This window comes from Heliangelus exortis, chromosome 9 (assembly GCF_036169615.1).
Source record: "Heliangelus exortis chromosome 9, bHelExo1.hap1, whole genome shotgun sequence".
Classification (NCBI taxonomy): Eukaryota; Metazoa; Chordata; class Aves; order Apodiformes; family Trochilidae; genus Heliangelus; species Heliangelus exortis.
The window spans coordinates 10,966,236-10,992,455 of record NC_092430.1 but is presented as its reverse complement, the minus strand read 5'-3'; the positions used below and the strand labels follow the sequence as shown (position 1 = coordinate 10,992,455).

The window sequence follows — 26,220 nt, the reverse complement described above, 5'->3', positions numbered from 1 at the left end:
AATATCTGTACAAATAACCTGAATAATCTGTAAAAATTATGTTAAATGCATTTTATGTCAGGCTATAATATTTCAAAAGCAGATATAAAAGTTAGAAGATTCTATTTCTGGGCACCCTACTTTGAGATGTGTTGGACCAGCTGAAAAGGCTGTTTTCAGTGATACCTGAGACATGAACATCCAAGTTGATCAGTAAGGGCTGTGCAGTTCTGCCTGCTGTAGCTAGAAAGTAATGGGCTGACTGTAATGAGTGTGGTTCTGGGAGAAAGCAATGATCATGCTTCCTTGTTACAGTAAAAGTTACATTTCTGTGACATTATGGACTGATTAGATGCCAAAGAGAAACAGATGGGGTCACATACTTTCCTAGTTGTGCAGACATGATGTATGAAATAAGAGATGCTTGTTCTGGAGTCCTTCTTTGGCTGTTATGCACTAGTCACTAACAGTTTGGCTGTTTGCACCACATACAATGGTGGTGCACATAAACACAAGAGAAAATGGGAGAAGAACAGGAGGTGGAAGGAACTTTGTCTACTGTCCAGTTATTCCATTATTCCTGCTTCCCCCTGTGAGGGATGCTTTCCCCTAAGCACTGTGTATGACTGGTAAGCTCAAGCTGTCATTTGTGGTTGGTTGGTTTTAATGCCTTTCTGACCTCTTTTATAAGTCTACAAGAGAGAGAGTAGAGAAAACTCTCCTAAAACTTTGTTCTCTTGACAAGGTGATTGTCTCTGCTTTTGCATATTTCTCTGCATATAGCATCTGTTTATATTTCCACTGCAGTGGCCTGCTTAAGCACTTGATTTTCTGCTTGTGTTTCACAATTGCAAACTGTTCAAGTTAAAATGATGGGAAGAAGCAACACTTTGGTGTTGCTGTTTTAAGTCTTATATTGGCTTGTTCTTTTATCTTGAGATTGCTGTGACAGAAGGCAGGGCAGTATCTGAGTGATAACATGACATTGATAACACTGCAGTGCTGATTCTCAACTTGAAATGTCAGACATTTTCTTTCCATCTCAATAATTGGAGAATAAATCATGTAGTATTGTTCAAGGCAATTGCTCTTCATTGAAGAGGTTGTAATTACTGTGCTTTTGTAATAAAAAGATCAGAATAGGTAGTAGAGTGTGTATATTTAACAATAATAATATGGGGGATATAAAAATGCAGTTTAAGGTACATGGTTTGGATTGTTTTTGAAGGAATGAAAAGAGGAAAAAAAATACCCTTGTTTAGTCCCGTAAAGATACATTTTGAAAAACAAACTTAAAATCAGAGAGTTACAAATATTTTTTGCAATAAGCTTGACATCAGCAAACATCTGATGTTCCCATGCAATTGAAGTCACTTTGACACATCATTAAAGTAAAAAAACAATGTGCTGCTGTGGGACACCATGATACTTTAAAATATTCAGATATAAGGACGGACATACAGCTGCTTAAACCAATGCAGTGACTTACACACAGGGCTGTGGAAGCCTTCCCAAAGTGCTTGGATTTGAACAATTATACAAAAGGTCAGGCAGACAGAGAGGGACTGAGTTTTGAAGGAACACTTTGCAGGAAGGATTTGAAATCCTTTTGGTCTGCAGATTTTTTTCCTACAGGACTATTTATCCATGGGAAGGTCTTTCCACTCACTGTCTCCCTGAGTTGTGGGTTGACGAGCAGATGTGTACCCAGTTCAGATCTTACCTAGAAACAGAACATCCATATCCAGTGCTTTTCCGTACAGGTGCAGCACATCTGATCTTACTGGAATCGAGGCAATGGTGCAGCAGGTTTCTGCTCAGCTCTAAAGATTGAATTTATTAGTTAATCTGCTTCTGTTCATCTTTCCATACCTCCTTCTCATACTTACCATACTGTTTCAGCAGTTTCCATGTAAGGGCTAATAATGTATTGGAAAATAAATTTAGGTACTGTGTACTGGCTTCCTTTAGATCAGGCCATCACTGGATGCTAGAAAAAAGTCCATGATGAAGATGGGCTTGAGACTTCTCAGGAGGAGGGGTGAGATGGTGTTCAGTAGTCATTTGACTAAATCGATCACATTTTATCTTATGTGATTTTCTGTTACTAGCCGTAAGAATGGAGTACCAACATTGTTGGTGCTGTCTTTTTTTGTTGGACAGCTCTCCATTTACTATTAATATTTCCTTATTTTTTCACCAGCTGTTTTATCTGCTTGAAGTGACCACCCTAGCAGGATTTCAAGGTTATCTTGTCAAGCTGCACTCCTTAATTTTTAAGTGTTGTATATTCATCAGACTAGCAGAGCTTGATGGATGTAGCCTGAATGAACTGTGATATTTATTGTATCATCTTATGGTCTTTACCACTCTTAGCAAGTCCAATTAAAAAGGATTAAGTAAATCTTAGCTATACAGAGGCTATTTTTCCTTTCAAAATGAAATGTATTTTTCTAAAAGCTAATTGAGCATTCACTAGAAAAATGCTTACAAATTGTCTCATGTGAATTCTCTAATGCCTGCTGGTTATCTGTTAATATCATTACCTTTGCCATTTTGTAATTATTAATGCAGTTGCCAAGGTAATCCAAACGATGTGGTTATTTGAAAGCTAACATTATGAAGAATTTCTAGTACAGTCTGTGTTGTACACATTGAAATCTAATTCTTAGTTCATTTTGTGAACATTCTTGTGACAACTGACAATACTGTGATTGAGACTGTCATAAGTACTTTCTAGTCTATAGAGTATAAGCTTTTAATGTTCAGATTTTTATCTGGTGAGGAAGAAAGGAGGAAATTTCTTTCTTTCCTTTTCATCCAGACATGGAGTCTAAATCAGAACTGTCCTATATATATATGTATGTATATATATCTGTGCACATTAGATCTGAATTTGTCCTAGTCTGACAAACTGACAGAAACCACCATGGGTGACAAATGTGCCGCAGAACAGAAATAGAAACCCATCTCAAACTGCACCAGAGCACAGCTATATTCTTACTTTGTGTCCTGACTGGGCAAATATCAGTGACAGCACGTCAGAAACATTAAACCACTGGGTCATTCAGGCTGATCAAAACTTTACTGATCTCTGAAGAAGGTGACATAAACAAGCAGTCCCAGCTCACTTTTACAAATAAACACTCTAAACAAGTCCAAGCTCATGTGCTCCAGAACAACCTTTACTACTGTAAAGAAAGGGCAACCATTTCTTCAAACTCTGCCCAGGTGAATTCCCTGTGTTACAGCTTCAGGCTTTTTTCCTTCCTTCCTCTAAAATAGATTTTTTTTTTCCCCGTACATATACATTCCCCTGTATTTCTACCATAGATGGAGATTCTATCCACAGATACCACTAAACTTGTGATTTATGCTCCTGTGCTCAAATGTGTTACCTGCCATCATCAACATCCTTGAGAGGTGGCTTCTAAGAATATCTTAAATTCCCAAAGCACATGCTTGATAGACCTGTTCCCAGACTGTTTGTGATTAAGCGAAGGGAGTTTCTAAAACAGTGCACTGGAGAAGTCTGTTTGAAAAAGGAACAGTCACCTACTAGAAATAACTCTAGCACAGTGTCAGATACTGTAGTCAGAATGATTCAAGTCTGTTCCTGATCTGAAATAATTTATGAGACTATTCACTTTAAAGACTGCCAAAAATGAACCCTAGAGGGTAGTACAGGTTAATTAGAAATACTCTGATCCACAGTAGAGAAAAACAGATCTGAGGATGTAGGCAGTTGAAAGACAATGGTTTGGGCATCAAGATTAGTTATAAAGAAGGTCTGGAATGCTTAAACACAGGAAGCCTCTTCCAATATTATTTCCAGTAAGGTCTGTTGTCAGACAGCTCAGGGGAATCATGCTTGAGAGAACACTCTAGCTGCTTATGAGATGCCATTTTTGTCCTTGAAATGGTTGTTTTGAAGTGTCTGTAGTCTGGTGAAGATAGGCATAGAGAAGGTCTTTGTTTCAAATTAAAAACCAAGTGTGCTTATTACACGTTTTGGTAGAAGGGTTCACTAACTATTAGATCAAGCCATGCAGAAAATTGGTGGATTACTATAAGCTTTTACATAAAACATGCCTGACTTTAAAGTGTGCATAGTGTGTTATAAGGTAACACAAGGGTAACTAGGTGATTTCTGTGACTTGGCTTATACAGGGGATCACACCATCTAAGTGTTCCCTTGTGACCCTTAAAATCTACAAGAAGGATCAAGATAATGCTATTCAAATTTGTTTTATGTTGGATATGGTGACACATCTGTGAAAGAGCCTGGAAAGATTCAAATTACATATCCCTCTAGCTTCCAAAGTCTCCACAGAAATCTTGAAAGAGACTACCATAAAATAAATGCATCAGGAATGATGTGTGTTACTAATTAATTATAAATTTTTATTTCCTGTTGGCAGATCTGCAGTGGAAGTCTGGGCATATGGCAGAGAGTCTAACAAATATGCCTCGCCACTCCCTCTACATCATAATTGGGGCTCTTTGTGTTGCATTTGTCCTGATGCTGATCATCCTGATTGTGGGAATTTGTCGCATCAGCCGCATTGAATATCAAGGCTCCTCCAGGCCAGCCTATGAGGAATTCTACAACTGTAGAAGCATTGACAGTGAATTCAGTAGTGCAATTGCTTCCATCCGACATGCCAGGTTTGTTCTGGGGATGGTAATTTAAAAGGAATTTTTAATTATGTGTAATTTCAGTCCTTACAAAGTACATCAGACTGTTTCGCTGCAAAAAGGCAGGGGCACCAGTGTTGCTTCTTGTTCTGTTTTGGTCCCTAGTCTGTTCTCATCTGAAATGTGATAATCCAGCACAACCCCTTTAAAATGGAGTTTACTTGTTTTAACTGAATTTGTTTGATGTAACTGATGAAGAGGGACAGGTGCAGAATTTCTAGACTGTACGATGTTCTGTTTGGGATGTATATACTCCTTAACTGATACACACAGGTAATTTGGTTACATAGCAAAGGCATGTTGATTTCTCTGACTAATTTACCAGATTATTTATCAAGACTCTTCAAATCATTAATTTTTGTACTCCTGTTTTCCCCAAGATTAAGATCTCTCTTACTTGCTTTCTTAGGGATAGTAATTTTTTGACCTTTAATTTTAAAAGAAGACTTGCAAGCCAGGGCCTTGGGTGTCACAATAATATAAAAGCAGGACTTGAGGTGATTACTGGAAGTGTAAACCACTGCACTGGTATACCATTCATTTACCAAGTTCTCTGTCAACAATTATATTTAAAAACCTCCAAAGTATTTGAATAGAGCTAGAAAAGGACTTTTCTAAATTTCAACATGGTTTTCTTTGATAAAAATCGGACTACTTCTATTTTAATGCTCTTCAGGTTGTAATGAAGTATAATTTTTGTCTGTTCCCTTTATAGTAATTATGTACATCAGATGTTATGTCCCTTCTCTTCTTTTTTAAGATAAAAACAGAGCAAAAAAACCATTTTTATTTCCTAAATGAACCAGTTCTGATGTTTTCTTCTGGATCACATCAGCTGCTTTCCTGCCAATCCTGTTCATTTAACTGAAAATGAAGCCTGCTTCCTTTTTAAAATTTTGTTATTTTTAAACATTTTTCTTTGCATTACAGTTGTGACTGATGACTTTATTAGTGATCTGTTCAACCTTTTCCTCCCTCTCAGGATCCTTTGCACCGTTTTGTTTTCTACCCGGTATTTTTTTTTCTGTATTTGACATCTCTCTTAATAGGGTAGAGCTTTCATTTTTCTTGTTTCTTTTTCTCATTTCTTCAATTTGTCAAGATCACTTCAAATTCTAACAAGAGTGCTTATCTGTGTTATCACTAAAGTACTTTTAAGAAAACAGAGGGAGACACGTTCCTATGCATTGACCTGGAGAAATGCAGCATAGTGGTTGGTGATTGCTGGTCATTAATTTTCTGAATAATCTAGTTCTGTTTCAATTAAAGAGGTTAATTTTCACCACTGCTGCAGTCCTCAAAGTTATCTGAAAGGGATGAGTTCCCACAGACTCCTTTAATCACATCAAAGCTTTGGGCAGTAGCTCTTTAAACTGTTACAGCTAGATATACAGGAAAACATTTGTTCATTGTCAAGAGGTATTAGTCAGCAAATATTTTAAAAGGAAAGATGTGCATAGTTGGTTTAACACAGCAATACAATCAGTGTTCTTTTAAGTCTTGCCTTGAAGTTTCCTTTGTCACTTAGCCTTACATCTCTTCCAGTGGGAATTCAGCATCTCCATACCATACACAGCATGGGAACTCCTTTTTCCTACAGTAGTGTATTGGGAGAGGAGGGAGTTGCTTTATGGTCCGTAAAAAGCTTTATAGTTTTTTTGCCTTCTGGATGTCTGCTGGTACATAGTGCACATAGTGCAAATGATAGAGTTAATCCTTCAAATTAACCACCTGTCTCCTGGGACAGTGACAAACGTGTCAATCCTATTCAGTTACTATTCACTGAAGTGGTACTTTGCACATCCCCAAGGACTGGAATGGGTCTCCTGAGGAGCAGTGCAAAACACCTTGGTTTTCTTCCTTCTTGAAGAAAATTAGGCAGTTTTGTATTTAAGGGTACCAAGGAAAAGTATTACCAGCAAGGCAATCTTTTTAATCTATAATGTTTTAAATATTTTTAATCTATATCTTACCTGCCTTTTGCAGTTGCACTGGCAGGTGATAGAAATCATAAAAGATCTGGATGAAACTTTTCGAATCTTGGAAGCTGGATTAGTTCAGGTCTTTATTGCTACTGCCTGGATTATTCTGGATGAATCTCTGTTTATTACTTAAATGCAGAAGGTTAGAAAAATGAGTTCTCATCAGGGTTAAACAGCCTCTGAAGTTTTTAGGCTAGGATATATGCATGATGACTTTTTAGATCAATATTATGCAGTTAAAAATTATATTATTTGAGCCTTTCAATAAAGGATTTCCCTGTCTGGGGAAAGGTGTTTCTACTTAACTGCTTTGGTCATTGCAATCCAGGAAAAGGAGCACAACTTCTGTCATTACTTTTGCATAAGCTCTTAAATTTGCATATTAAAAATTACCAGGGGCTGAATTTTCAGAATTGTTGTATTTAACAGACCAACTTTCAAAGAATAGATTCTTAGCATTTTCTGAAAAACATTGCTGGTTATGCAGCTAAAATTATTAGTAATTTTGGAAACAGAGGACTAAGGAAAAGCACATCAAGCATCCATGCTGAATTCATAAAATACCTGCCAATGGAGACTCTCAATTTTTTCTATGTCTGTACCATTAGCAGTAGACTTCATGCACTACTTACAGGTGTTGATTTTTTTTTTTAACTTTGACTTTCATGTGCTGAATCTTGTTCTGTCTATGTGTGGGCTGACGAGTCCAATTCATCAGGCTGAATAAGTCATCTGGTCAGGGTAAGCTTCTCTCCGCTGCACAATCTCCACATTCCTGTGCTTAGGGTAGGTGTGTTAAGGCTGCAAGGCCAAAGCTTCCTGAATCTGACGAGCGTCAGAACAGGCTCATTTCATACCATTTCCTGATGTAGATTTCAGTGATGAGTTTCAGTCAGCTACCTCTTTGTGAAAGTGTGATCACATGCACAAGTACTCTGATCTCTACAGCACATGCTGATTGCTTGGTCCTATGCCAGAGACTCAACCCTGCAAACTCTAAGATTACAGCTCAATTATACTAAGGAATGCAAAATACCACTTGCACACATGGCCTTTTCCTGGAATAATGCAAAGGAAATTATTCATCTCATTATTCTCCTCTTATGGAGGCAAAAATAATCCCATCCTTCTGTGGGTATGTGTTGTGTGGGTTTTTTATTTTAATTCTGATCTTTCTTTTCCATCTCTTGTTTAAACTTTACTTGTGGACTCCTTATACCAGTTGCTGGTTTTGAACAGAATAGCAACATGTGGTTTCTTTGCTTCTGGGAAGATTCCAAATTCCAGCGTATCCCACAGAAGTTGGAGGATACCATTTCCTTGGGATTCAACTGTCCAATATTCTTTGTGGACTTTGTGATGATCCCTGTGCCATTGCAAAGCATCTCTGGTACATACATTGGAACACTATTGCCACTAATGAATGGACATATCAATGCTAGATGTAGAGGCCACAGAACTTCCCTAGACCTACTGATACACTCTGTGCATGTAGTTGTCCATCAGACACAGTATGGCATTAAAGCTAATGTTAAACTGATAATCCATCATGTCCCTGCGGTTGTCTTCCTGACTCAGTGGTTTCCAGGACTGAGATTTCCCCACCTAACGTGCAGTCTTTGCTAGATAAATAAACTTGTACTAGGTTGTACTGGAAGAAAAACTTTGGCTTTTGTTGCTGGCAGCCTATTAAATGATCCAGTATACTCTGTAGTGGGGATCTGCATCTTTTTAGTTTTTCTTGTCTCTTGAAGCTTGTATCAGTAATTATTTTATGTGTTCTTTCATACCATCAATTCAACAATAAAATAGCATGAGATCCTTGTGCAGCCCTACTACATACACGCCCACTGAACCAAGATTTCCCATTTGGCAACTCTGCTTTGAGACCTCCGAGTTCTGTGTTAACTCTTTTCAGTGCTGTCAGCAGGGACTGGCTTCTGAACTGCCAGATCAAAGCAGTGTGGTCTACCAGCTCAATGGCACAGCCAGGCCACAAACAACTAGCACATGTGCTGTGGTCTTTTCTCAGCATTTTCTAATTAGAGGCACATGTCAACCCTGACCTACACAAGAGAACAGATTTTGTACTCTTTCACCATGTGCGGCAAGCCACGTATTCTCTACCTGTCAGAAATGGCAGAATTTGACTTAAATCTTTGGAGATTGTTCATTATCATTTGTATCTTTGGAAAAGAACTATTTCCTTCCCTTCTTCTGATGGAGAAAAAGGGCTATTGAGAATTCAGTGCTGCGTCTGATTTAGTAAGATGCCATACCTTGATTCCTTCATTTGAGGCCTGAAATTTTCTTACTTACAAAAAATCAAGTTTATCTATCATGAAGCTGATGACTGTATGTTGCCTGTCTGTATTTAATTACAGGAAACTACAGAAGAATGCAGACATTCATGCATGGAAATGTATCTGGTGGGGCCTTATTGACAGCTGAAGTACTTGGAAAATTGGATTTCCACCATATAGATCATAATGCTTTAGTTTTTTCATCAGTTTTAGATCTCTGAAAACAGCCAAGATTCAAATTAGAACAGTCGGGAGTTGCATGAAAATCTTGGAAAAAAATAGAGTTCAAACTGGTCCAAATAATATCCTTAAGATTTTGATTTTCTGAATCTCACTTTTCAGTGTGCACAACTTAAATTAGTATAGACTTAATGTGGTACATAAGAAGATGATGAAAAAATTCTTTGTGTAGATAACCACATAAAAAAGTCTTTCTGTTTCTCTGTTAATATTTCTCTGTATCAGGTCCATTAGGAAAGCAGACTTTTTTGCCTCATTTATCCATGATCCTTTTGTTATGTAAAGCTCCTTTAACTGTAGTCCAACCACTTTAATAATTTTTTCCACTTTCAAGTTGCATTTTTTTTACCGCTATTTTTGTATATTAATAAGTGATCAGAAGGGTGATAGTGTGTGCATTGCAGAAGAGCTAAAGCAGTGTGAATGAGCCAGCACTGGGGCCTCAGCAGTTCCCTGCACAGGGGGTTACAATCAGGTTCTTGGCGGTGATGGTTGTCCAGGAGGAGCCTCCTGATGTGATTCTATTGCTTGTGAGCCTGTGTTGGATTAGGATGCTTATGTGGCATTGCAACTGCCATTAATTTTTTCCAGTGTTCCAAACAATGTACAGCATGCTGATAATTTAAACTTGCTTCTCAAGTAGAGCTCAGGTGAGCAAAGACTTCAGGGTAATTTTTTTAAGTGCTTTTTCTACAGCTTATCACTCAACTCAGTGCACAACTGTTGCATTTCCAAATGCAAATCGACACATAGTGTCAATTACTTATTTTTTTAATAGATTTATGACCTGACCTCAATATTGGTGGTTAGATTAGACTCTAAAATAAAATTCTGTCCTTCCTGGAGCTCTATCATTTTTGCTCTCTTCTTCCTTAGTCTTTCCATATTCTGATACTGCTGATACAGCAGAATTCTTGTAGCATTTGATATGGAATCTGTTTCTTGCTTTCAAAAAGATTCTAATTTTTTTTTTAATTTATGCATATATTTCAAAAGGTCCTCTTCAGGTATTTAAACTGCTGTACTGGCATATTGCAATACAATTTAGAACCTCTCTATGTTCTCTCTGGGTTTGTTTCTGACAGGGTGACAGAGCTCTGTGTGTTTTCACCATTAACTTGTTTGTACTTCCATTTGTCACCCAGAGCTTTCTTTTCTTTCCAGGTTTGGCAAGAAATCCCGCCCTGCCATGTATGATGCAACCCCCATTGCTTATGAAGATTACAGCCCAGATGACAAACCTTTGGTTACGCTGATTAAGACAAAAGATTTGTAATCTAATGTATCTTTTTTGGATAATTTTTCAAAAGGATGGGCTACTAACCTAATTTAAATATTTTTAAGAGGAAAGCATAAGTAATTTAAACCATTAGATGCTTCAGAATTTTCTGTAGAATATTTAAGAACCAATTTTCTGCAGCTTTTAGTTTGGAAAAATATTTTAAAATAACAATTTGTGACCTTCATGAATTACATTTTAATGTACCTTGAGCTCTATAAACTATAAGCTTATGATAGTGTGTGCTTTTTTCTTGGTAGACACTATTACTAAACCCAGATGAGTTTCTTGTGGTTGTTACAGAACAGAGAACAATAATTAATGAGGAGTTCTTCATGACATGTCAGTGCCAGCTTTCGAAGTAGAGGTAGGAAAATGTGAAGCATAATATGATATATAATATATCCATTAATTAAAAAAGTCTAAAATGTTTGTGTTGTGAAAAAGAAACTAGTAAAAATTATTATTCCTGATCTGAATGAATTAGCTTTTGCCTTATTCCATGCATGGATAGATAACCTATTTCTCCATTATTTCCTGAAAGTTGCTGAAACATACTCTTAAGTTGATGTTTGACATTTTTGTAATAGTATTCAGGCTAAGCCTTGTATAATAATTAAAGTGCCTCTTGAGGCAAAGTAAGGGCATAATCCTTTAAACACTGAAATCAATGAAAAAACTTCCATTGACTTCATTTGGCATGGGATTGAATCCTACAATTGGACCGAATCTATATTTTTCTTTAAAGGTTAAAGTTTTTTATATCGTGAGTAAACTAAGCATATGGTTTGAGTTGTTTGTTTGCTAAAGGTTGTTGATGTACAGTATCGTTTCATTAAATACTGTGTATTCTCATAGTGCTTCTTACTTAGGATCAATATGGGGGTTTTGTGGCTGTATTTGATTGCTTATGGGCCTCTTAAAATTCTTGCTTATTTCAAAAAATACTGAATAAATGTTATCAAGTGAAGATTGCAGCTGTTTCTTTTGTTTTTCTTCATTTGAAAGTGCGATGTTTTCTATAAATTCGAAAGGATGTGAGCATATAAACAACACCGAAAGATATTCCAGCTGTTAATTTGAAAAGGAAAAAAAAAGGACTTCATTAACAAGGTAATTTCTCGAAAGTGAGACAAATACAGCATTGGTAAAGATGCAGTCCCCTAGTCCAGTCATATGGATCACAACCTGTTCCTGGGTGGATCTGATTGCAAACCTGGGCCCTGGGTTGTAGGAAAGTTTTGCGACAGACTGACTTATTTACCTGAGTTTGCTTTTACTGACTGTGTTTCAGAGACATGGCACTGGTGGAGCCAGGACTGGGGTGTAGAGGCAAACTGCTGTAGCTACCTATAGATCCTGCTGCATGGTGCTGTGCTAGGTCCTGTCAGCACTGTTACGTTACAGGCTGGTAAGCAATGACGGGCTAAGCTCTGGGTGACCTCTTAGTGTTGAAAAATCTTAGCATCTATTCAGAACCTTAATGTTTCACATAAAGAACAGTTTTAGACAGAAGGGAGGTGCCTCCACAAAAACACAAACTTCTGATCACCTCTGTGTGAGGACAGCTGTTGTCTCAGGCTGTCCTTCCCTTTCCTTGATACTGCAGACATCTCCAGACCTCAGATCAACCTCTAAGGCAAATGTGATTAGGAACTGTAAAGCTAAGAAAACTGCCACTAGTTTCACTGTCTTGTTTAGGTGGGAAGAGAGTATCTGGTGTATCATAGCAATTGAATTATTTTCCACATCTTGCACTATTGGTGCTGACAAGAAGTAGAAAAAGTATCGTAAATCAAACTGTTAGTTTTGCTAAGATGTAAATTTCATTGTGAGGTTACATTCTAGTTCATCACTAAAAGAATAAAGAGTCCAGGCAGCAGCTATGGGCTAAATTTGAAATGTTGTAAAGACATGGAAACATTATTTAGTAGAACTGTTAACCTGTTAAGGAGAAGCTGTGCTCAAAGTGTCTTTTACTGTTAGGAATGGGTGGATGGTGAATGCACATGTTAGCAACACCATGATGTGTTTGAATTATGGAAAAGCCAAATGCATCTCCAAAATCCGGAACAACTTTCCTGACATCCTGTATCTGCTACCACTGGGCTTCCATTGACATTGGCCCTAGAAAATAATCACTGGTAAGGGACCTAAAAAACTATATTCAAGCCACTCTTTCAATCTTCAGGCACAGCTTTCTATGACAGAGGTTGTGCATTTGCATCTGGTGGCTGCCAGACTGTTTTCATTGGTACAGTTTCCTGGTGCTTCTTTACTTCAGATATGGAAACTTTTGTTTATGGTAATTTCCCAGTGACTCCCAGGAATGTTTTTAGAACCCCTTACAAAGAAGGGCCAGGAAGAAGCTACATCCTATGCCATTTTTATTTTTTTTCTTTTAACTCCTGTGGAACAGGGGCAACTACACTGGTGTTCTAATTGACTTGTCAGTCAGATAGCAAAAAAATACAATTTCTTCAGAGATTTTTGGCTTCTCAGTGGTAAAATATTGGTTCATCATTGAAGATGCACAAATCTATATAAATCACAGAAACAAGAAACTCTTGTTCAAAGGAATATGCATATTTATAGTCCATATTTCACAAGAGACACATTGCAATCATCAGCAGCCCTTCTGCATACAAATCATACTTTGGTAATGATTCTTGGCCATCCTGTATTTCTGTCAAGTGACTGACCTTAAAGATAAGCAATTTGTGAGGAGCTATTTTCCTGTCATCTTGCAGCCTCTAGCTTCTGTAAATCATCCTGTACTTCCTGTGATTTGTGCTTTGAAAATTACTTTTGCTCTTTCCAATTTATATTATGGAGCTCAGATGGAACATTATGCATGCACTATGCCTGTATCTGTGCACTTCTGAGCTATTTGAGAGGCATTGCACTGCCTGCCAGATGGAGCAGCCCTCAGACCTGGAGGGAAAAAATCCATCCTGAGTTTTTATCCCAGCTCTGAAGCTGCTAGAACAAGTTGGTTACTGTCTTCATATGCCAGATCATGCCTTTCTGAGGGTATACATGAATGCAGACAAAGGCCACTGGTTATTTGATGTCCTTTTGCCAAACCAGAAGGGGTTTGTTCTATATAGGAAGCAAACATATATGTATAGCAAATACCACCTGCAGTTAATATACCTCATGTGTTTTTTGTTTTCTGGTTTTTTTGCTGTAAATCATCCAGATACAGAGAGCACAGATTGTATGTGCCCTTTCCCCTGACAATAAATAGGTTAGCAGCCTCCAGCTCCTCCTGTAGGTGGGGACAAGTCGCCAGGCTTGTCATTAACCTCCAGTACTTGTGTGCTTCCTAAGTTTGGCCCTTTTTGCTTCCTTTTCCATCTGGAAATAGAGCATCTGTGAGTGGTTTTCTCCCAGCAGCATGGAGATCTCTTCATGCATGCTTTCTTTGGGTGACATGAAACATGCAGTTACAGCTCAGGGTTGCCATATATGTGCTATCAGAAAAATGTAATGATATACATGGGTTCTGGGTGGAGTCAGTTGAAAATGATAAGGAAAGTGGCCCTGTCCATTTGGTTGGACTAATTGCAGTAGGATAGAAATACAATGCCCAAGGGGAGAGTTGAGCACAACAGCTAGGAAACACATGTTGGCCAAAAGCATACAAATTATCCCCATTAAACTACAGATGCAACCCTGGTTTTAGCTGAAAAAAATTATATCATTGCCTCAGTTTCAGCCACTCTTGGCATCTTGTCTCTGGGCTCACTGCACTGTGCGCCTGTGCTGTCCCTGGGGCAGGGGACCTGACCTTCCTGCTTCTGGAGGAAGCAGCTGGGTACTGAGCCACCTCTCTGCTTTGGAGATACCTTTTAAACCAGAGCTGTGTGCTGATTCCAGGTGTGCAGTGGCAGCCCAGGCTGGGCTGTAGCTCTCAGCCAGTGAGGCAGGTGGAGGAGGACCTGCCTGAGGGTGGTAGGGACCCATCTGGACCCTGGGTCCTAGCCAGTGGAAGGCTGTGAGAACTCTGTTTCAGTTCTCCTTAGTCTGTTTCTTTGAGCAGGTTAATCAAATGATAGGATTGGAGGGAGCTGAATGGCTGGGGATGGGGAGAACTTGGGAGAGGTGTAGGTGGTTCGTAAGGAATTTGAAGGTAACCTGTGGTACCCCCACCTCCATGACTGACCCTGAGCCTTGTCAGTCTGCTGAGTAACACCCTGCACCAAAACTGCCATCCTGATTGTGCTGTTATTCTCTCTGCTACAAACGGAGCTTGGTGTGAGGGAGATGAGAATCGAGAAGAGTTTTAAGCTTAGTAAAGTGCATCTTCAAATGGCAGAAGTCTTTACTGCTTATTTCCTTTGAAACAATGGGAGTTTGAAGATGGTATTTGCGATTTTGGGGGGAAATCGTTTGATGTCTCTTTGCACCTAAAAAAAAGAAAAAATCCGACCATAGGCATACAGCCCTAGAGCAAACATTGTTTCCTTCAGTGGAGTTTCATGGGGTGAAACATCAGTGACAGTGCTGATGTTTTCATTCTATCCCAGCTTCACTTCTGGAAAATGCTTGGCTTTGCTCCAGCAGGGCTTTGCAGAGGAATGCCTAAGAGCAGATATGACATTCCTCAAGCTGTATAGTTTCTTTTGCTAGCAATAAGCACCTGATGAGGAATAAATTCAAGACCTCTGAATATCATTCACTATGTTTATGCTCAGAGGAATTAAACCCTTCTTACTTCTGTTGCCAGGATTATGTCTACAGCGAACTCCTTTGTCCCTTCATGTGGCTAAATCCTTCTGTGTCCAAACTTTTTCTGAGATTCCCTTTTACCCACAACTGCTCAGATTTTGCAAAGCAGACGTACACCCTGTGGCAGGCAGAGCTGTACCCCATCCTTCCAGCTGGGCAGATACAGCCCACCCTCCCTCTGGGTACCTCCAGTCCAGTTTCTGTGCCAGCCATTTGTTGCGTGACCAGCTTTCGGAACCACTTTTTCCTTCCTTACAGCTATGTTTCCAAGTTTCAAGTGCTGCTCAACACTGTCTGGGCTGAAATTGCTATTTTTATGTTACTCTGCTCTCACATTTCTGGTCTCAGAAAAGTGGCACAATTACAGGCCTTCCTTGGACCTCTTCTTTCTGCTTGAACAGGGGAGGCAGATGAAAATGGATTTAATTCAGGGAGGGGTTTAATCTCTCAGGACAATCCCTGCTATGGATCGTTAAAATAATGAGTGTATTATCAAGACCTAATGAGTATATGGACATGTTCCTAACATAAGAAATGGAAGCATCCGGGCATCCCAGTGAGGGCCCAAACCCTCTCTTCAAACCTGTTGGCCACTGTGAGGAAGATGCACTGGGTTATGGATTTCAGGCAGCTTTTATTTTATAAACAAAAAAGTGTGAGGAGTTGGTTGCTTGTTTAAAATACATATTATTGCTGGGAGTGAAATGCTCTGCACAAGCAAGTGAGCAGTGAGAGAAGGGCAAAGCAGTCAGTGCTAAATGAGAGATACAGAGCTGATCTGCTTTATTTCCTCTTTGTAACTTTGTCCTTCATTGACTATTGTTGTATGGGATTGGAGGGGGTGGCAGGAGGCATGTTTGTCTCTAAGACACCTTTCTGCCTGGCTGAAATGTCTCATCAGGGAGATGGGACTGGCCTGAGTCTGAAATCAGAGCAATCAGAATACTGCTGCTATGTGAAGTAGCCGGAGATTGTTATGAAGATTGGCAGATTAAAATGTGCTCTCAGCTCCTTCTCAGTCTGACACGATGTTCACAGGATACTCTTAGAAGTCATCTTTGTACTTGACACTTTCTTTTCTGCTTGCATAAGAGGTGGCTCCTCTTGTGCAAATTCTGTGCTACAGAGCACTGTCTGTGGGACCCAGAGTCTGAAACCTTTATCTCCTTTCTCCCCTTCATAGTTTGGAAGAGCTCCAATTAGGTGAAGGTGATTCCTTCTGATGAGAAGTAGGTCAACCACTGAAAAAAAAAACCCGCCAAACTTCAAAGTGGTTATGCCTCATCCATCCCCATCTGAGCTCAGTTGGCTTCATTCCTTCTCCAGTGCAAAATGGGTAACAAAAATGACCTCTCTGGAAAAGTCAGATTTCTCTGTTATTAGGAATTCCAGTTCCAAGTCCTCCTTTTAAGAAGTTTATGACAAGATGACTATTGTAAATAAGCTTCCCCTTTAGCAAAGAATAAATCATCAAATAAGCTTTGATTGGTGAGATCTTCGGCAAAGGAATGTAAATAAATAGCTGAATAAACTGAATAAACTTCTTTATCTGATGTGCTGAGCAGAAAAGGCAGCAAAGTTAATCATTTAGGAAAATAAGCTGGTCTGCTGTGCTTGCTTCAATAACAGACCAGAAGGAGTCTAAGGAAACAGTCTGGTCTAGCTCCCTGACCCTGGACTTCTTGCTAGGTCCTGCAGGCCAGGACAGATCATGTTTATCAGTCAGGAAGCAATGCTATTTCCTCAAGGAGATGCCCTTCAGTCTAGGTTTTTGATTTGTTTCTTTTTCTGTGGACCTTTCTACTTCCCTTCCGAGACAATTCTCTGCAGCAGAGCACAGCTCTCTTATGAAGACAGCTGTGATGTGTCTTCCATCTGCTGGGATTAGTACACACATGGACCATTTTCTGAGTTTGCATTGTCTTAAACTTTGGACTTCATTACTTTGGACTTCATTCATTGCTTCCTTTGAGCAATTCTGTGGGCATTTGCGTGTGACTGCACATGGATGTGAGTCTGCCACTGCTCAAAGAAATGGGAGTGTGAATGTTCTGATCTTCACCAAAGTTTTTTATTGACTTATGTGGATTTGAACTGCTCTAAAGTAAAGCTGTCTGGAATCTGAGCCTATAAACCAGACATAAGTTGCTCAAGTTAAGAAAAATGTGTGTAGCTGCTGGGGAAAAAGAAAAGAGCCTAATGCAATTTAGATGATTTTGGCATGTAGCAGCTGCAATTATTAGTTTGTCAGCAGAAGACAGCTCTTACTTCCAATTTTAATGGTTTGAGGGGTGAGCATTGCTGAAAGGTATCTCATTATTCTTTGCATTCTATTTTTGCTTGTAATGTATTTTCTGCCCTGCCACACAAGGGAATAAACATCTTATGGAAAAATTTGGCAATTACCACCATAGATTAAGGCAAGCAGCAAAAGCAGATGAAAACATGAAAATTGGTCAATCAAGAGTTCTCAGCTGCAAATCTCTTTGGCAAGCCAGACCAGGATGAACCTATGGCATTCTCTTGACTCATCTATCTCTGTAAGTTTTTTATCAGTTAAATCTCTTCTTTTTCCCTTCCCATAAAGGCTTTTGTTGGTGAAAGACTGCATCTGGTATTGCATCAGGACAGCAATATATCAGCATGACATTGCTCAACCAGGACTGTTGTCTTTAGAGCTTAAATGATGCATTTATAGAGGTGGTGGTCTGTAGCCTGTGTGAATGTTCTTGTTTGTGCTCAAGCCATAGCTTCGTATTGTTTGTTTCATCCTTTTGGCATAGTTAGATTTTGGCCTCTTTTGTTGTGTTTGACATACAAACATAAACTCAAGATCACCTGGAACTCCTCCTGGGTGGAAAGTACCTACAACTTCTAATAATAACAAAGGTGGGGTATGTTTATGTCAAAATACCAGCACAACACACCCTTCCACACTTATAATTGACCTGTGAATGTATCCACAAAAAATTCCAGCATAGTCTCACTACTCCAGCTGGTGGTTTGGGACACTTCCATGGTTTGAGTAAAAGCCTTTGACTAGTGTATCTGTCTTTGAGCAGCCAGCATTTTGTGAAAATACCATCAGGAAGGCTGTTTGAAAATTGTTGTCCCATATGATGGCTTAGTCTACATTCTTGTATTAAAAGAATTGAAAGATAATGTTGTGTTAGCTAGAAATAGCTTTCTGGGAGTTGTGTCTTATGCCCTCAAGCGTATGAAACCAAGACATAGAACCTCAGTTCCTACTTCCTTTCAGCTGCACATCTGACCAGTAAAAGCTTCCAGAAAATGCTTTGGTAATGAGTAGGAAGGCCATGAGGGCAATTTCATGCCTGATAAAACTTCATTACTCCAGCCACCTTCCCAAAGGTTGGCTTTAGCTTCTCTTTTGTAAAAATAATGGCTCGAGTGTACCGGTTCTTTTGTTTCCTAGAAGTCAGCTTATTTTCTATACTGTATTGAGAGCACATACAGCAGGTTCCAGTTCTGATTTTTAATCCGACAGGACAGTGAAACACATGGATAAGTTACAGAGAGATGAAATCAGTCTTGACTTTCTGAAAACTGTGTTTGTAGATCCCAGTGTATGGGCTGGTATTTATTCTACAGCAGCCTGTAGTTGTTTGATTTTCTGTATTGAACCCATCATGTGAAGGCAGCAACCAGGCAGGGATTGTCATGATCCCCAAGTAATTTCTTTCAAGGATTTTTTAACTAAGATATGCTGTCCATAATCTCCTGTTTGTGGTCTGTATGTTGACACCAATACCTCCCATTATAACTTGAACATACATTTCAGCTTTTGTGTGGCATTTGCTATAATGGTCTGTCAAAAAAAAAAAAAAAACCCTGGCAAAATGTCAGTAAGAAAGGATCTGCTTTCATGTGTGCCTATTATACCATTCCACTTTCATCTTGCCATGAATTTGAGATTGACTTTGTTCTACATATAAATGATGACCAGTTATTTTTATCTCCAGCACTCAGCAATGCTGCTTCCCCACTTTCCCCATGACCTGGTTTGTCCTGAGTGTGATAAGGAAAAAGCCTGGAGGAGATCTGTAGAGACCTGAGTTAGGTGCAGAGATGATCAGTTTTCCTCCCTATTTCACGCATGTCAGTTCTACAGAGAGAATATTTTACAGTTCCATGGAGATGCCTTAATTCCTGATGGCTTTGAAGAGTTACTATATTTTAATACATGCACAATTTAAAATAGAGTAATAAGCTAGTAGTATTGACACACATGTTGGGTTTAAATCAAAACATCTCACAGCTGTGATTTACTTAGTGATGCATGTTGCTGAATTTTGAAAGATTTCATTTGACTACTAAATGCTAAATACGGTGCTGCTTTTATGACATTTTAAACTTTAGTCCAACATACTACAAAATTTCGCTACGAATTCTCTAGTATTTTCCAATTTTGCTCCACTCTAAAGGACTCCTGTCTGTAGAGAAAACAAATCTCTCCCAACAGAACCACAGCCTTACCCTGGCAGTAGGGCTGGTGTTACCCCTGTTTTTTTCAATTCTTTTTCAAGAAGCCCTGATTTTGCATAAGCAATATAATCATCTCTTTTTTCTATCTGGCAGTAACCCTCAAGAAGGGCAGAAATTGCTGGCAGAGAAACAGCATCAGACTTCAAATTAACAGTTAAATGTGCTCTTTATTGAAAAGCAACTTGGCCTTGAAATTTCTGATAATTGATCCTCTATCTTTTTCATTTATGTGTCAGCTCTGATTTACATCCTTCTTCAAATTTCAGTGTCAGGGTGATTTAAGAGGGCAATTTTTTTGTATAATATTCTGCAGTGATCATTGGCAAATCCCTCGGCATAGGGATGCATTCTTTGTTACACACCAAAGAGGCACACAGCCCTTGAATTTCTTTATAAAGACAATATACAATGCAAATTCTATCTCATAATAATCCACCTTATAATTAGACATAGGCATGTTCTTGTATGAAAACTGCTCTCTCCCTGTGGCATTGGCATTTTATGTGACAGACTCATCAAGAGCCCCTCTGATTGCCAGGTCAATCTGTTTAACCCATCTTTTGCTTTTAGCATGGAACAAGTCTCCCCATGGAGCTGAGCAAGGCACGTGAGTCCAGCTGCATTGCTGCACTAGGGACTGGTAGTGCTGAAATTTAAGCATGAGCTTAATGAAGGACTTTTGAGGTTTGCCTTCATATTGGTACTTAAAAACTTAGAAGGGACTTGAGTCTCGCTAAATTATTGCATTTTGTGTAAGAGAGGGATTCTTGGGCTTGTCTGGATGATTTGTAAATCTGTATATTCAAGCTCTATAGATATTTGCCAGCAAATCAGTTCACATCCACCTAGCAGCACATGTGCTAAAAATCTTCCTGATAATCAGTGTAGTGCCCAGGTCATGTGGTCACCAAGAAGACCACAGCCCACTTGCCCATCTGTGTTTTCTTAATTAGGACTTGGGTGAGTGGTTTCACCCCTGAACTCTGCTGTTTCTTGTCTCACACATTTTATAGCATAGAACCACTGTGGAGCAGATAGTACGTGTGTCTTGTCCTACACTGGTTTTTTGCTCTTCTATGTGCTTTGTTATACTCAGACATTAGTGTTTTATTGGTACCAGTTGTTAAGCGTGGAGGACAGTAAGTTCACTAAACAAATGATACTGATACTGTTACACATCCTTATTACACCCTTTGCCATTAACATCTCAGCAGTGGTAAGTGAAAAATAATAATAATTTTAGCTGTGAAAGAACCTTTGTATGCACAGGCATTTCCAGGACGAATTGGGTTGTTGTTAACAGGGGCTCTTTACACCCTGTGCTCAACTAGGGAAAGGAGAAATATCTCCCAGGTTGCCACATAACTCCTTATGCCTATGAATAACCAGTGGGTACTGAAATAGGAAGCGTGGCTTCTAGTAAACTTCTTATTTTCACAGAGAAACTTAAGTAGTTGGAAATTGTGAAATCTAGAAGACAGATTGCCAAATCTTTTTCTTGCTGTAGGGATGCTCTGCAAACAAAAGTCTTGGAGTCTTAAAGGCTCTTTTCTTGGTAAATGTTCTAGTTCTGAAGGAATACCCAGTGCATATAAAATTGCAAATATTGCAAATATTTATCATCTGTGATTCTTCATTCCTTTTTATAATACAGTGCTGTCTCTCAAAACAGCTTACCTGTATAGATGTGATTCTCATCTTGCTTATGTTGTTAAAAATCAGAAGGAATTTAAACTAAGTTCACATATTCTTATCTGTGCAAGTCAGAAAAGGCACAGACATCTATGAAGATGCCATGAATTTAGCTTGGTGTAAAGTTTTTAATATTTAATATTTTAATTTAATAACCAAGTGTAATTCACAACTAAATAGAGTCAAGCACAGAGCTGACATGGCCTGTAACTACAACTGTTTCAAGTTCTTCTGGATCTAGGAGATAATGAAGATGTAAGTATCTGGTAGGTGTCAAACTGAAGATTTTGTGTCGGTTGTTTTCTGCTGCTTGCATTAAGAGCTGAATTTGAACTCCTTTGGGTATGCTGAAGCAAAATTTGCTGGTAAAGGCTGCAGACATCATTGTCCCTGCAAGGAGGTGCCTGGTCACCAGCTGTGTCACTGGCACCACGGTGGAAGCACTCCTAGGTGTGTGTGAGGACTTACTCATCTTTCCCATCTCCTTGGCCTTCTCTCTGCCCCCCCTCTTTTCATTGCTGCCTCTAAATTCCTTTGTGCTTTGGCTTCCTCAGGTTTTCTCCCTTTCTCATTCTTTCCGCCTCTTTTCTCCCAGTCCCACTTCTTCTGTTGGGATCCCTCAGGACACATCCTGCGCTGGCACCCCCTGTGCCAGGAATAGCTCAGTCCACCCCAGCTGGAGATGGGGACTGCCAGAATCCCTCCTTTTGCCTGCCCTGCCTTTCCCTTGTCCCATGGCTCCTAAAAAAGGAGCATGGTTGGTTCTGATCTGAGGGTGTTGGCAGCTCCAAAAGATCTGCTGTGTGTTTGCAAGGAGGCTGATGGCCCTGTTTCACTCACTCACCTAGGGCCCCTGCCAGCTGTGCCTGAGGTGTTGCTGAGCTGAGGTGATGGGAATGCTAAAAAAAAAGACTTGCTTGTCCCTTTATTGTTATTTTGTGCTGTCCAGAACTGATGTGGCCATTTAAATCCTGGCAAGATCTTTGCCATGACTTTGGTGGTTCATTTTCTGTGCTGCTGGGAGTGGGACTGATGCAGTGCAGAAGTGTAGAAGTGAGACTAAATATCTACCTTTCTAAAGGTAAGACCAAAAGATGAGTGGAAAAAAGGAATACCACATAAATATGGCCAAATAGGTTACTACTTGTGCATTGCTTGCATTTATTTAGTCCAGTCACCTTCAAAATCATGCTGCAAGTTATTTTTGCTAGAGGAAGAGAAGAGTTATCCTAATACTTGGAGAAAGTGGCAGGGTAGTTACAGCTGATGAGGTAATCAAAACACAGCCTCTTTTGGCACCAACACAGGCCATTAAGGACACCTGGTTGCTGTGAGAACTCCAGCAAGAGCTTTTCAAACAAATTGGAAATCAGGCCTTCATTACACCTGGCAAGCCCAGCCTAGATGGATGGGAGAATATGGCATGTCTGAACCTGAATTATCTCCCTTCCCTGCATTCGTTACTGCTGTCTCAATTTCACAAATCATTAACACAGCACTGCTTCAGGTGTAAAGCATCTCCTAATGCCATTTTAAAATACTTGTAAAGGGGAAAAGGAGACAGATGCAGTAGGAGCAGAAGTGGCCTCAGCTGAACTGCCTGTGGTGGAGCTGCACTCCCACATCTGTGCAGTCATCCCAATGCACCTACATAATCTGTATAAAAATAACTACCTAAATAATGGTACTGCAGCCCTGGGATTATACAGTGAGCAAGTATGTAAATAAACTTCCCTTTCTATTTACTGAAACACAAGGCTGAAAGGAAATCAAAGTCCTTTGGAGATATGTGGTCTGGATTTTGTCAGTATCTGAACAAAATACCTTTGCTGTTGAATTGCTGATACTTTAAAAGCAGCCAGGCTTTAGGCAGCTCCCAGGTACAAAATACAGAGGCAGATCTTCAGATGCTCCTGCACTTACTGAAGGGCATATTTGTGCCATTTAGATGTCATCATAGTTTGTTTCTTAATAGCCCCTGAACCTTGTAGATGACGAAGTTGCCTGGAAATCCAGATTTCTAGAGCTAGCCTTTGCAAACTGCCAGTGCTCTAACATCACCCCCAGATCCTGCTTACCTGCACCCCATGGGAGGACATGGCACTGGAGGCTCAGCCTGGCTGTGCCCCTGTGTCCTCCCTGAGCAATTCCCACCCTGAATCTCCAAAGGACACACTGTGCCACAGGAGCTGGAGATCTCCAGCTTGGGTATTTATTCTGCCATATTTTCATCAAGTTAGACATAAAGTTGGGCTCCTTCCATCCCATCTAGCTTTGCCTTCTGCAAGAGTTGAAATTCTATTTAAAAATATGTTTATTGGTAATTTAAATATTAAAATACAATAGCTGTCAAAGAAAACAATTTGAATTACCAAGATACTGTGTTTTGGGTTGCTTAGGCACAAGACATTTTTTTCAGGAAGCTGTCAGAAAATTTATACAATGTATCTGCTGTCCTATATCCGTGCAAAAGTACTGCAGTCCCTTGGAGACAGCTGATATGTCTAAGGGTAACAAGTGCATATAGATTTTAGAAGTATGTTATTAATTACAGCACTTTACACGACATTAAATTTGCTAATTAGGCAAACTCTTACTCTGCAAAAGCAAGGTAAACTGAATTGTTAAGGGAAAAAAACTGGTGTTTAATGACTCATGTACGCTTTGTAAACTTGTGTAATCAGAAAGAGGATCTTGGAAACAGGACTTGCAAAGTCTGCACAATATTTGGGGAAGCAACATTTAAATAACTGAGTGACACATCTAGTGATCTTTCAGTGAGAAGTAATAGAGCTCCTAATGCTAAATGGGGCTTGTGAAGTCAAATAATTCACTGTGATCTGTGGTTTATTTTTGTTTTCAAATGCAGAGTAGCCATGTTGCTATAAGGACTTTACACTAGGGTATGAAATGGTGCAAAAGGAAGGCAAACTAGATAAGTAGGAGCCATTAAAAGAGAGAAAATATTCTCAAGTCACTAGAAACACTTCAACTTTACTGTGTGAAAAGAAGCAAAACTGGTCCTATTGCATCAAACACCCCCCTTTGAAATGAAAGAACTCCCCTGACTCCAGCATTTCCATCTTGTGAGCACAGAAGGGAAGGAAACTGAGAGAAGTGAGACCAGCCTGTGTAATATAATATTGCAGTCTTTGGAAAGAGTTGTCTTAATATTAACTCATTACAAGAAGAGAAACTCTTACAACTTGGCACAGTAAGAGAAAAATTAGTAGAAAAAATACCTGTATCTTCTAACAGGCATATTCTGGAACATGGTACATCCTGGAAATAAGACTTCATAATATTTAAGTATATGCAAAAATTTCTTACTGTCTGGGAGCAGAACTTACTTAATGCAGAGCAGCTTAGATACCCAATAACAAATCATGCTTGGATTAAAATATTAGAAAGTTTGGCAAAAATGACCTCATCTTAGGGAGATTGTGACATGTCACCTGAGTTTAATTGATTGTTTCCTGAGCTGGGCGCTGGCTGGGGCCAGGACCACCCCAGCAGCCTTCCATCAAACCAAAGAACAATGTTCCTGCAGAAGCATCACAGGGAACATCCTAGAGGGTAAAAGCAGAGCTGACTTTCCTGGCATGGCTGTAACCCAGGAGATGCTCCAGTATTCCTGGAGACTGAACAATTCCAAGCAGGGTGCTCTGTAGCTGTCTTATCCCTGCAAAGCTGCTCACTGTCTCAGCTCACAGATTGCTTTTAAATCAAACAGTTTGATTCCAGAAATTTGCAATTGAGCTGCTCCTCTCCAGCTGTAAGTACATGACTATCTTTCTCTCATACAACCTCAGCCTGAAGCCTACAATGGTAATTTTCTCCATTTCCATATCCTTTTGGAAATAGAGTAAGTGATTGTTTCTGCTTCTTTGTTCTAATAGCCTGCCACCCATTTTGCAGTAAACACAGATTTTTGTGTTTTAGTTTGTATAAACTAGTTGTTTTAGTTTGTATAAAACTCATGTAAACTCAGAGAGAAGGAGCTTCCAGCTGTAGAGTTGCTCTCCTTGTAGAAGGAGATAGCAGATCCCAAACTTCCTTTGTGTGCTGCTGCTGCTGCAGACAGTGCAGGCTGGGCCTCCTCCCAGCTGCTCCAGGCAGCAATGGTGTGTGGATCTCCACAGATGGGAAGGAAGCTGCAAGACTTACTTTAGTAAGGCCATCACTGCTAAGGGTTGTACCAGTGAGGTGTTTTCAGAAACAGTTTAGAAGTTTGCAGCCTCACGTGGATCCTGCAACATGTTGCAGTGTGTTGGTCCCTCAGCTGCCAGAGCAGCTGTGTGGCCCTGCAAGGGACAGTATTTTTCTGCAGGCAAACGTGATGCCATTGCAAACCCTGGCTTTTGGGGAAGATGCTCTTAAATATTGCTTTGCTGTGCTATGTAAAGAACTGACACTGCAGTGATATCCCACTTGCCCCTCAGACTTGTGCACCTGCAGTGGGGTGTGGGAGCCGTGGAGTGCGTCTCTCTAAGGAGATGGAAACATCACCTCAGATAATTGTGAGGGTGATACAAATGTTGCGATTCATGTTATTTTAATAATATTTTTACTAATATTGACAGTAATGTTACTAATACACCTGTGTGACCTGGGGCTGACTGACAGGAGAGATCCTGACCGGAACCTCTGGCTCCCCGTGCTCCATTGGCCCTTTAAATGCCAGCAGCACCGGCAGGGCCTTAAGGAGCAGGGCAGTGTCCGGCTGACTTGGAAGTGGTGTTAACTTCTTGAAGAAGAGGAGGGAAAACTTTCAACTGCCACAAGGAAGGCAGTCTCTGGGGAGGAC

The 26,220-nt window shown here is 39.7% G+C and overlaps 2 protein-coding genes across 3 annotated transcripts in view; both read left to right on the top strand.

Moving 5' to 3' along the window:
- The window catches only part of DNER (delta/notch like EGF repeat containing), a 101,214-nt gene extending 89,763 nt beyond the window's left edge, over positions 1 to 11,451 (top strand). For both annotated transcript variants that reach the window (XM_071752091.1, XM_071752092.1), the window contains exons 12-13: positions 4,401 to 4,647; positions 10,367 to 11,451. In XM_071752091.1, coding sequence (XP_071608192.1) covers positions 4,401 to 4,647; positions 10,367 to 10,478 — 359 coding nt within the window. In that variant the 3' untranslated portion in view covers positions 10,479 to 11,451. The remainder of the gene's footprint in view (positions 1 to 4,400; positions 4,648 to 10,366) is intronic.
- Positions 11,452 to 11,792: 341 nt separating this feature from the next.
- The window catches only part of PID1 (phosphotyrosine interaction domain containing 1), a 92,935-nt gene continuing 78,507 nt past the window's right edge, over positions 11,793 to 26,220 (top strand). The window contains exon 1 of the mRNA XM_071752094.1: positions 11,793 to 11,892. The gene's annotated coding sequence lies outside the window, so the exon portion shown is untranslated. The remainder of the gene's footprint in view (positions 11,893 to 26,220) is intronic.